At 42.7% G+C, this 12,973-nt stretch overlaps 1 protein-coding gene across 2 annotated transcripts in view; it reads right to left on the minus strand.

Annotated features, from left to right (window-relative positions):
• The window catches only part of MID2 (midline 2), an 84,333-nt gene extending 82,552 nt beyond the window's left edge, over nucleotides 1-1,781 (minus strand). For both annotated transcript variants that reach the window (XM_008072187.2, XM_008072185.2), the window contains exon 1: nucleotides 1,206-1,781. In XM_008072187.2, coding sequence (XP_008070378.2) covers nucleotides 1,206-1,209 — 4 coding nt within the window. In that variant the 5' untranslated portion in view covers nucleotides 1,210-1,781. The remainder of the gene's footprint in view (nucleotides 1-1,205) is intronic.
• Between the last annotated feature and the right edge of the window lie 11,192 nt (nucleotides 1,782-12,973).

A 12,973-nucleotide genomic window follows, 5' to 3' on the forward strand; every position in this document is an offset into this window, starting at 1 on the left:
GAACAGAATGGGGTTAAAGGCAGCCCTTATGGCCCAGCTTGAGAATCAGAGGAATCAACCCACACACAGCACTTCTCTGCTTACATAGTTTCCAATATATTCCTTTATAAGGGCTCCTTCTCAGAAACATGCAACCATTACCATCCACTCGCTCCACACTCAGAAATCCTCAAAAAGGCAAAGTGGTTGAAGAAGCAAGATGCTGCATGACTGAGAGGCTGGGAGTGCACCGGTTAATGGGGGGAGGGAAGCTGGGGTAAAGGGACTCTGGTGCCAGATTTGGGTGGGCAAGTAGGTGTTGTGACGTAGGAAAAAGGTGGGTGATCCTGAGGGCGGGTAGGGGAGTGTGGAAGAGAGAGAAAGTAAAGATCCCAACGACCCCAGGGCCCAATTTTCGGCTCTAAAAAGAAACGCCTCTGAAAAATAATGTGCTGCACACTAAATGCTAAGTAACCTAAGCCTTATCATCACCAGTAATGTTTCTGTAAGTCGACTCCGCCGTTATTTACTTAATTCTTACGAGCCAGGAATGGAAAAATCCCACCTCTCCCTGGTTTGGTCGCAGTCCGTCCTGTGGACATATGTAAGTTTTCCCTCTCCCCCACAGAGCTGCTTTCACAGCTAGGCCAGAAATAAGGAACCACCCAGACGGATACTCGAGTATCGCTCCCCTGGCAGAAAAGGGATTAAGTTTCGCCGGGCCTCCCCGCCGACAGGGTGTCCGCAGCCACGCTGGCCGCTGCGCCAGCACCGCCCGGAGACAGCCGAGGGGCACCGCCTGGGCCGAGGAGGCTGCTGGTCGCGGGAGCGTGGGAAGGCGGCGATGTCCTTTCCCAGACTCGCGCCCAGACGCCGGGGGAGCCGCTCGACTGCCTTCGCCCGGCCCGGCCCGGCCGGGTTGCGCTGGAGGCCTCTGCCGTCCTCGCCCCGCACCCCGGAGTGCAAACTCCTTCCCAGGAGGGCAGCGGCAGGAGCCCGGGCCCCAGCGGCAAAACGGGGAGCCAGGGCCAGGCCAGGGCTACCGCCGCCGCCCCGAGCCTCGCGGGCCCCGTCACCCTGCCCCGCCGAGCTCGACCGAGAGCCCGAAAGCCCTTGATCAGTGCCGGGCCCCGGCAGCACCTGAAGAGCGGCCAGAGCCGGGGCCAAACCCTGCGCGGGCGGCGACGCTTGACCCCCCAGGGCCGCGGAGAGGGGACGCGTTTTACCCATAGCATTTCCAGGTGCCAGCCATTTCCTCCGCGCGCCCCAGGGCGCTGGGCGCTCGCCTGCCTCCGCAGCGAGCTGGCTCGGGTTCCAGCGCGAGCTCCCGGGCCGCCGTCGCCGCCGCCACCAGCACTCTAGGCCGCCGCCTGCCTTCGCCGCCGCTCCCGCTCCCGTCGCCGCCGCCGCGCGGCAGCCAGGATCCGCCAGCCCGCGCGCCCCGCAGGGGACAACACGGCCGCCGTGATGCTACCGCGGCTAGGTCTCCCGAGCTAAACTTAAGAGTTTTCGCTCCTCAGTCCAGGGGCAGCACCATGACACCACGGCAGCACCACACTGTCATTTCCGCCGCCGCAGAGGAAAAAAAAAGGCAATCCCTTCGAAAAGGGAGGTAGAATGGGGGCAAACAGGGCTGGGGCTGACACCCCAAGGAAGCGCTGGGAAGGGCCCCAGCAGAAGGGGCGCTCGGCCACCTTCCCCAGCTCACCTTCCGCCGCCCCCGCCACTCTCAGCTCCCCCAGCCCCTCCTCTGAAGGCGCGTTTACATGTCTTCTCCCCTGGCAGGAGTGACCGGAGAAACCTGAGCAAGCAAAGGCAGCCAGTGGGTGGGGTTCGGGTTACTACTGTACCTACCAGCTGATTCCAGCAGCCTTTTCTCCAGCGCCCTGTCATCTTGAAGGAAGACACACCGAAAGGGACCCGGGCGGGCGTGTATGTGTGTGTCTGTGTGCGCGCGCGCGCGCGTGTGTGTGTGTGTGTGTGTGAGAGAGAGAGAGAGAGAGAGAGAGAGAGCGCAGAATATGTGTGAACTGCAGAAGGAAGACTATGGCCAAACTCTTCTCCCTCTCGCCATCCTCCAGTCCCACAAACCGCCAGGTTAAAACAAGGAAAAGGCCGCTGCAACCAGCAACGAGAAAAGAGTGCCTGGGTTCACCGTACAGGTCTTCCCTATGAAGCTGCTGTATACAAAGTTAACTACAGAGTAAAACAAAAATAGTGGAGGAGACACAAAAGGGCAGACAATTGAAGGAAACCCAACCCCTCTTTCTTTTTACAAAAGGAGAATGGCTGTGTTTTATTGGCCTTGGGCAAGAAGTAGTGAGGATGGATTAAAGCCATCAAAAGAAAAAAGAAAAAAAAAGTAGAATTTCTTTTGTACCTTCAGATACTTGACCGGCAAAACAAGAGGGTCGTTACTTCAAGGACAATGGGGTCGATGTTAACTACCTAGGTAGTCAATGTCCCTAATTGGTCCATTTGGAACCCAGGACGCTCCCTTTGGTCTGGAGTCAGCCAGTTTGCTGATCTGTCATAGGCTCAGAGACCACGGCTCCACTCAAAAGGTGGATGGGAGGGGGAAAGAGGAGACTCTGTTTCTAACACCGGGTAAAAGGGTAGAAGAAGGGGGAAAAAGTGAGAAAAATGGCAGCAAACACCCTCCCCACCACACACACACACACACACACACACACACACACACACACACAGGCCTCTTATTACTATGCATGGGAACAAGTCCAGAATAATTAAGGTAGCTCTGGGTGTATCCTGTCAGGGAACCAATAGTATTCAGTCAACACCCCTGTTAAACAATGTGCAAGAGTGCACTGAGGTGGAAATGAAGACAAAAATCACAACCAGGTTACCCTAATGAAAGTCCAGCCCCTAAGAGAAGTAAAAGTTAATGAGTCACACCCAAAGCAAGGCAACAAAAGCAAAAATAGGTAAATGAAACTATACAAAACTTTAAAACATCTGCACAGCAAAGGACACAATAAACAGAGTGAAAAAAAAAACCAATCTATGGAATGGGGGAAAATATTTGCAACCTGATAAGGTGTTAATATCCAGAATATATAAAGAGCTCCTACAGCTCAATATTAAAAACAAAAACAAATAACTCTATCAAAGAAAAAGGGTAAAGGACTATAATAGGCATTTCCCCAAAGAAGACAAGTGACCAACAAGCAAAAGAAAAGATGCTCAACATCACTAATCATCAGGGAAGTGCAAATCAAAACCTCAATGAGGTGTCACCGTTGATAGCTACTACAAAAAACCAGAAAATAATAAGTGTTAACAAGATTGTGGAGAAATCGGAACCCATGCACACTGTTGTACAATGGTACTGTCACTATGTAAGGGAATGTAAAATGGTACAGCCACTTTACAGTATGGTACAGTATATTTCAATACTGTAGAAATAAGGTAGCAAGATCCCTAAAAATTTAAAAATAGAATACCATAGATTAAGCAATCCCACTTCTGGATATATATCCAAGGGAATTGAAAGCAGGATCTTGAAGAGGTATTAGCGCACTCATGTTCATAGCAGCATTATTCACAATGGTCAAGAAGTGGAAATAACTTTAATATCCATCAAGGGATGAATGGATAAAAAATGGAATGTTATTCAGCTTTAAAAATAAGGAAATCCTGTCACGTGTTAGAACATGGATGAACCTTGAGTACATTATGCTAAGTGAAATAAGACAATCACAAAAAGACAAATACTCCATGATTCTACTTATATGGCTCCCTAAAATAGTCAAACTCATAGAAACAGAAAAGCAGAATGATAGTTGTCAGAGGCTATGGGGAGGGGAAAAGAAAGAGTTGCTCAGTGGGTATAACGTTTTAATCATGCAGGATGGGAGGATGTTTTGGGGATCCATTGCACAACAATGCGTATGTTGTTGACAATATTGTGCTGTGCACTTGGAAATTGTTGGAAGGGTAAGTTTTATGTAGTTTTTAGTTGCAAATGAATTAAGATTTGTGGGGGGGTTGTTTTTTCTTTCTTTCTTTTTTTTTAGAGACAGGATCTCCCTCTGTCATCCAGGTTGGAATGCAATGGAACAACCATAATCCACTGCAGCCTTGAACTTCTAGGTCTAAGCAATCCTCCGATTCTGCCTCTCGATTAGCTTTGACTACAGGTGTATGCCACCACTCCTGGAATTTTTTTTTTTTTTAATTTCTTATATAGAGATGAGGGTTACACTATGTTGACTAGGCTGATTTAGAACTTCTGGCCTCAAGCAATCCTCCCACATCAGTCTCCCAAATTGTTGGACTAACTGAGTCACCACTCCTGGCTGTTTTGAAAAAAGTTAATGAGTTAGAAGTCTGCTCATCCCAGCATAGCAGAGTGGACAAATAAGTTATACAGTCGTTAAAATATTGTTAAATGGAAAAACAAGGTGCAGGGCTCTGTATGACTTGCTAATACTATTGTAAAAAAATGAAGGAGATATCTGTCCTTGTATGCTTATATGTGTCTAGACTCTTCTGTAAAGATACCTAAAAAACATTATACTGGTTGCCTGGGGATCAAGCATAGGAGGGAGAATTTAACATTGTGTGTGCTTTTTTGTATTGTTTGAATTTTGTATAAGTTCATGTGTTATTTAAAAAAAAAACAATTTTAGAAGAGTAAAGATCATAGAGACAGAAACCAAAATTGAGGGTTTTTTGTTTTGTTTTTTAAACCAAGAGAAAGGGGAAATGAGAAGTTACTGTTTCAAGGATACAGAGTTTCTGTTTGGGATGATGAAAAAGTTCTGGAAGTACTTACACATATAAAAAGAACCTGGGAGCACCTTGTGAACAGTGTGAGCTTGAAATTGGGGTGGGTGCTTGAGGGGATCTTTCAACTTATCTGTTTAAATAATGTACAATGATAATTTATTTTGCAATTTAAAAAATTAAGATATATCTCCAAAAAGCAAGTTGAACCTTAATTTGAGTCAGAAGTCAACAGATCACTAAGAATTCTTCTTTAGTCTCACTTGTATGATACCCACAGAGAACTGAAGAACTTTCTAAAATGTGAAGAATAACCACTTTTATCATGAACACACCCTAAGCTAGCTAGCTCTTGGCAAAATAGGCAGTAAAGGAGATTTGCTTTTAATGGCCTTTATTGTCCTTTAGAAATCATCTCATCCTTCACTTTTTAGTAGTCTCCCTTTCACCTGAGCTTCCAGTGCTTTCAACCTAGTCCCTGGCTCACCAGAGTTCTATATGGAGCTTTCCAACTCCACCTTCCATCCCCAGGCAGCTGCCCATGTTCTGGACCTTTCCTTCTTCTCCTCAAAACTTAACTGCTTCTGGGTGTCTTTCACAAAGGATCTCACTAAGTGATTAAGGAATTCAATCAACTAATTTGAGCTAAATGTTAATAGCTTCATTCTACTAGTAGATAATATTTTAATTTAACAGAGACCTTCAATGTATTAATCCAAAGGAATGACTAATAGCGTGCGTGGGTGGGGATGAGGGGGTGGGAAGATTTTGCTAATCACATCATATAAGCAGCTGCTTAGAAAATATCCCCATTTTTACTGGTTTTATGCAAATTACTCACTGTAAATTTATTAAAGTAAATGTTTTGTATCTGGCAGGAGATGCAAAATTGGCTGGAAGTATGTGATGAAATTATTTGTTTATAACCATTTAATGGTTACCTTTGTATATAACATATGTTGATCTTCCTAACAAAATAAATCTAGCCCATGAAAAAAAGACAGCTGATAGATTCAACTTGAGGTGTTTTAATTTAATTAATCTGAGGCAGACTCACCACACCACAGGCCCACAGTGTAAAAGGGACAGCTGCTTTTTTTCCTGCTAAGAATGTAGGGGGGTGGGAGGAACAGCTCCAGATACTTTCTACACACAGAAACACAGAGCCTAGTCTGTTCCAGAAGGAAAAACTACAGAAGGGTGATTTTGTCATGCAAGAGAATCATTGCTTTGCAGAAAGAGACCTTCATACTGCTCTCAAAAGAAGCAGCTGGTTGTCTGAAATCCAGAGGTTGACCAAAGACTTTTTTAACCAGGGGGCTTTTAACAGAATGATGAGTAGAAAAGCACTTTGGCATGGACTCATCAATAAGACATTGTTCTAAAACTAGTTGTGAACAGGCCCTGTAGTCTGCTTAAGAGAGAGTGGTTCAAGATAAATATGTTCCCAGTACAGAGAAGGGCATGCCCCTGCTACATTTTATTCTCCTTTGGTCTATATTTTGCTATCGCTTCTATCAATGTTTTAAGTTATCTGAATTGTTGTGTTTGTTACAATAAACATGTAGCTATATTACATTGGTAAATATTTTCCTGGAGTTTTCTTGTGTCTTCGGGCCCAAGCCTAAACCTTACTGCTGGCCATGCTGTCCTGTTCAACAGCACCAGATCACTTAGAGTCTGCCTTTTGTGACCTCATATACTCCTGTTTTTTCAACCATCTCACTGCCTGTTCTTTGGGTTCTATCGCTTCCTCCTTCTGCTCTTCTATGATATCCCTGAAGGTTGGCGTGCCCCAGAGCTCAGCCCTTGACTCTCTTCTCTGTCTACAGTTAGGTAACGTCGTCTAGTCCCATGTTTTTAAATACAATCCATACACTGATGGACCCAAATTTTATCTTTTCTGCTCAAATCTCTCCCCTGGAATTCAGCCTTACATATCCAGTTATTTTACATCTCTGCCTGGCTGTCCCACGGACACTACTAACTTGAAATGACCAAAAAAGAACTCTTAGTTTCTATTCCTATCCCATCTCAGTAAATGGCACCATCCAATGCATAAGCCAGCTACTAGGAAGTTGTCCTTGACACCTTCCTCTTCCTAACATCCAATATTCAGTCCATCGTCAATTCTTATTTTGGTCTCCCCAATTCTCCTTGCAATCAGTACTGCAGCCAGAGTGATCTTTTAAAAATGGAAATCTCATCATTTTACCCTCATCCACTGCTTAAAACCCTTCAATCTCCCCTGACTACCATTAGAGTAGAATTCAAGTTACTTAACATGGTCTTGAAGACCTGGCATTGGCTTGCCCCTGCCTACCTCTCTGATCTCATTCTGTTTCACTCTCATCCTTGCTCACTGCAATCGAAATACATTGGTCCTCTGACAGCCTTGGAGCCCCACCATGATCCTGGCTTCCCCAGGAATTTTACATGTTCTTTTCCTTCAGTTGGAGTGCTCTTCCTTTCACTCTTTACATGACTGTCTAGTGCCTTCTCCCAGGTTATGTATTATCTTCTCAGAAAAGCCTTTTCTGACCACCCTATCTACAGTAACCATTCCACATTATTCACTAATACAGCACCCCATTAATTTTCTTCAGAGTACTTATCACTAGCTAAAATTATCATGTGTTTATTATATGTGCCCATGTGAGCATGCATGCACACACACAGAGACACACAAACATGCACTCACACATGTGCACTCACACACATACACTCTAGAATTTACATTCCATGAGAACAAGAACCTTGCATGTCTCTATCACTAGTGTCTCTCCAACACCTAAAACAGTACCTGGCTCATAGTAGGTGCTAATATTTGCTGGATGAATAGCAATAAACAGTGGGAAGAGTATGGTACAGAGATGACCTCTCCAACCCTGATAGAGATTTTCCCCATCTTCAATCTGCAATAAGAATATCACACACAGAGAGGACCTTTTGGCAGAACTAGTGCATTTATAGCAGGTTCATGCTGGGAGGCCAGACTCTCAGGGCCTCAATTGCCTATATGGCAGCAATTCTCAAATTGACTTGAGAAACACTAGTGTCCCTCAAGATATTAACTGGTGTTCTGAAAAAAAAAAGGACTTGATCAAACATGTAGGAAATACTGCAGACAATCTTCCTCTCAGAGACTTACACCACATATTGGCATATTAAGACTCTAAGAAGTTCTGCCAGAAATAAAACCTATTTTTACTTTGTTTAGCATTTCCCAACATGTTTGATCATGGAACGTTTATGTTTTACTCACTTAATATCTTATAGGGCACTGGTGCCTCTCAAAATATAGTTTTGGAAGCAGTGGCATAGATATATAATATAAAAATAGAGGCTGGACTCGGTGGTTCAGCCTGTAATCCCAGCACTTTGGGAGGTCAAGGTGAGCGAACTGCTTGAGCCCATGGGTTCGAGAACAGCCTGGGCAACTTGGCGAGACCTCATCTATACAATGAATCAAAAAATTAGCCAGGTGTGGTAGTGCGCACCCATAGTTCCGGCTACTTGGAAGGCTAAGGTGGAAGGATTGCCAGAATCCAACTGGTCGACACTGGGGTGGCCATGAGTGTGCCACTGCACTCCGGCCTGGGTGACAGAGTGAGACTCCAACTCAAAAAAAATAGAGATATATGTGCATATGTGTGTCTACATCATAGATATTAATCAGAGTTGACTTAATACTCATACCAATAAACTCCAACTCAAAGATATCTATGAGATGAAATGGACAAAAATTACAGTTTAAGATAAGGCAATGATTGGAGGTAGTGCATTCTGTTAATATCAACCTGTTGGGATACTGGCCTATAGTCAGTTAAGAGTGCTGCTCTAAATTAGTTCAAATGTCCTGGCCTGAATGAATTATCCCTAAGCTGTAAATAAGATCGATGAGCCATTGTCAACAATTCTTGGGAAAATGTACAACTGGAAGAAGTATCAGTATCAAATCCCCAAAGACTAGAAATTAGCTGCTTTCAAAAAGGGAAAGGTGGATTCTATAAACTAAAGGCCAGTGGGCTTAATGTTGTCTCATTGATTCATACCCCTCTTCTTCTTGTCCATGTCAGTACTTCTTTCTGTTCCTTGAACTCTCCATGCTCATCCTTGCCTAAACCCTTTGCATTTGCTGTTCCCTCTGCCCAGAGCAGGGATCGGGGAACTATTTCTGCAATAAGCCAATGGTAAATATTTTAGGTCCCATCTCTAATGTTGAATGCAAAAACAACCATAGGCAATACAATCTTATTTTTAAAAACAAGCTGTAGACCAGATTTGGCCCACAAGCCATAGTTGTTTCATCTGGAGTATACTTTGCCAGGATCCTTATATGACTAATATTTTTTGTTCAGAATTCAGCTCAAACATCACTGTCTTGGATTATACCACCCAATCTCAAATAATTACACATTTATTTGCTTTAAAATATTCCCATTTTAATGATTTCCACTGCACCTATTGCTGGTATTTTCTTTCTTTCTTTTTTTTTTTTTTTTTTGAGTTGGAGTCTCACTCTGTCACCCAGACTGGAGTGCAGTGGCCGCTCCCGACCACCGCAGCCTCGACCTGCTGGGCTCCGGCGATTCTTTCGCCTCAGCCTTCCAAGTAGCTGGAACTACAGGCACGTGCTACCACACCTGGCTAATTTTTTTTATTGTAGAGATGAGGTCTCACCAAGTTGCTCAGGTGGGTCTCAAACCCGCGGGTCAGGCAATCCACTCACCTCAGCCTCCCAAAGGCGCGGAATTACAGGCTGAGCCACCAAGCCTGGCTAGATATTTTCTTCTTTGTTGATTTGTTCCCTCCTCCCTCACACACTAGAATAATAACTACATTTATTGAGTTCTTATTGTGTGCTTGATATTGTTTTAAGCACTTTGTAGATATTAATTATTTTCATCTTAATACTAACCTTTTGACAATAATCCTTAATCTCCTCATTTTATAGATGAGGAAATGAAGGCTAAGAGATTAAGCAATTTATCCATGGTCACATAGTTTATCCAGTGGTGATTCCAAGATTTAGACCCAGGCTTATAAGCATTGGGCTATACTACATCTCAATTATTAATTCTACAAGAGCAGGAATCTTGTCTGTCTTATTTACTGATGATTCTAGAATAGGGCCTAGAACAATGCTTGGCACATAGTAAGTGGACAATGAAAATATGTCCATTTAATAAAAATTCTGAGACTCAGATGATTAAAGGGTAATAGTATTCACTAAGTATAGGCCAGACTAACCTGATTTCCTTCTTTAATGAGGCAAATATATAGAACAAGGAAGTAGGAATAGACTTTTGCATTTCTTTGTATTTTAATGAAGTATTAAACAAGATCTGGCCTGGTATGGTGGCTCACATCTGTAATCCTAGTGCTTTCGAAGGTCAAGATGAGAGGATTGCTTGAGATCAGTAGTTCAAGACCAGCCTGGGCTACATAGGGAGACCCCATTTCTAAAAAACGTTTTTATTTATTTTTTATTTTAAAGAAGTAGGGTACAATTCAGGGTTGGGTATACAAATGTTCATTATGCAGGTACCCTTGTTGATGAGGTTTTTTTTTTTTTTAAATTAGCCAAGGGTGGAAACGTGTGCCTATAGTCCCAGCTACTTGGGAGGCTGAAGCAGGAAGATTGCTTGAACATAGGAGTTCGAGGTTATATGATTGTGCCACTGCACTCTAGCCTAAGCAACAGAGGGAGACCTTGTCTCTATAATTAATTCACTAATTAGTTAATTAATAACCAAGATTTTTCCTGAAACCCTTATTTTATTAAACATTTCTGTGTAATTTTAAAAAGCTGTTGCTCTTTTCTTTCTTTTTTGGATTCCATGACACCACACTTTTCTAATTCTCTGAACATCTTACTGTTCTTACCTTGTCCTTCATGTGATCTTCTTCCTTTATCACCTTCTAAAATGTGGATGTTGACCAGGATTCCATCCTCAGTTCTTGGCTCTTCTTTCCATATTCTCTTAGGTAGTCCCATCTATTCTCATTGTTTCCATATTTACCTTCATCCTGATGACACCTCAGCCTGTATCTCCAGGCCAGAATTTTATTCCTGAAAAATTCCACAGGCATCTCAAGTTTAACATACCCAAAACCGAATTCATTATCTCTTCCTCAAACTTATTCCTTATTTATGACACAATTGGAGATTTTTTTCTTATATTCTCAGTTTCAATTAATGCCATTACCCAGTTACTCCCATACTAAAAACCTGAAAATCATTTTTGTCTCCTCACCTTTCTCACTCCCCTTGTATCTAAATGTGGACTTAACTTCTGAACTATTTATCAACTCATCACACACCAACTAGCTGTGACCAACTCTTGGTCGGTCTTTCTGCCTCCAGCTTTGATCCTATCCAATTCTTCACACAGTCACCATAATTTTGAAGTGAAAATAGGCAATGTTACATGATTGCCTACAGGATGGAGCCCAAGTTTTGTCAGGACCATGCAAATCTCTTCATACTTGCCAGCTACTGTCTCACAGCTAATGTCTTGGCAATTCTAAACTTCATGCAATATTGAATTTCTTCATACAAGCACTTCTATGCCTTTGTTCATGCTGTACCCTCTGCCTCAATGCCCATTCAAATCCTTACTGCTTAATTTTCCCTTTGCCTGGCTGACTTGTCATCCTCTCAGATTCAGCCCAGACAACCTCTCCTCAAAGGCTACCCTTAACACACTTCATTCTGGACTTGGTTAGGTATCCCTCGTCTATCATTCAATGCATCTTTAACTTGTTTTTATCACAGCACTTGTCCTGCCATGTTTTTCTCATTTGTTTGCATGCCTGTGTCCCTCATTAGAATATGAGCTCCCTAAGGGCAGGCACTATGCATTATCCAATGTTATACCCATAATGCCATGGATAGTGCCTGGCACATAGTAAAAACTCAATTGATGCTTGATGAATTAGGTATTTTATGGCCACCAGACATTGAGTGCGAAGATGAGCACTGTCTTATTGAATTGACTTATAATATCCTTAATTCTTTTTCACACAAATAATTACATAATTATTAAACATAATTTTTTAGGTGTATTACTAACACTGCACTTACATGGAGTGTGGAGAGTTCAAAGAACTGAAAGAAGTACTGAAATTGGTAAGAAGAAGAGTGGTATGAATCCTGCCTCAGGTCAACATTAGGCCCACTGGCTTTAGGTTATAGAATCCACTTTTTCTTTTTTGAAATCTGCTAATTTCCAGTCTTTAAGGGTCTGATACTGCTATTTTTTTGTGTGGTAAGTACAATGATAGAGGCAAAACAAAAGAACTTAAGTAAGACACCTAACTTGGCCTGAAGTTAGGGGAATAGAGGGAAAGGAAGATACAGAAAATGTGTAGGTTTCAGTGATAGAAATAGAGTATGTGAATCCATGAAGGAAGTAGTGTGGATCCATTCTGCATGGCCAAACTACCCCCAAACAACATTTCAATTGGTGGGGTAAGTTGGATTATCAATAAATGCCAGAAAGAACAGGAAAGCTTTAGCTAGGATAAACCTGTAAGGGATTAGATAATTTTCTTCACATATTTGAAGGGCTGTGTTATGGGTTGAATTGTGTCTCCTCCATCTACCAAAAAGATATGTTGGTGTCCTAACCCCAGAACCTCAGAATATGACCTTATTCGAGAATGGGGTCTTTGCAGATGTAATTAGTTGAAATAAGGTCATATTGACATAGGATGGGCCCTTAGACCAATATGACTAATGTCCTTATAAAAAGAGGGGATTTGGACACAGACATAGAGGGAAGAGAGCTATGTAAAGATGAAGACAGAAAGCACGTTGCCACAAGCCAAGGAATCTCCCAAAACTGAAAGAAGCAAGGAAGGATTCTCCTCTAAGGCCTTCAGAGGGAACATAGTCCTGACAACACCTTGATACCAGACTTGATGTCTCCAGAACTATGAGATAATGAATTTTAAGCCACCAAATTTGTGATACTTTATGATGGTAGTCACAGAAAACTAACACAGGCTGCTCTGGTGCAGAGGGAGATTTGTTCTATGTAAGTTCCAATGGATGGGAAATACAGGGAGACAAGTAAAAAATGAACTAACATGAGAGTTAACAAGATCTTTGTCACTGGAGGTCCACAAATAGGTTGATTTATTTGTCAGAGACTATAATGATAATAATAACAAAACTACTACCCTTATCCTGATTTGAACAAGCCAACTTAAAAAAGATATCTATTAGCCAGGTGTG

The sequence above is a fragment of the Carlito syrichta genome, unplaced genomic scaffold (genome assembly GCF_000164805.1).
Source record: "Carlito syrichta isolate Samal-C Ts95f unplaced genomic scaffold, Tarsius_syrichta-2.0.1 Scaffold314870, whole genome shotgun sequence".
Classification (NCBI taxonomy): domain Eukaryota; kingdom Metazoa; phylum Chordata; class Mammalia; order Primates; family Tarsiidae; genus Carlito; species Carlito syrichta.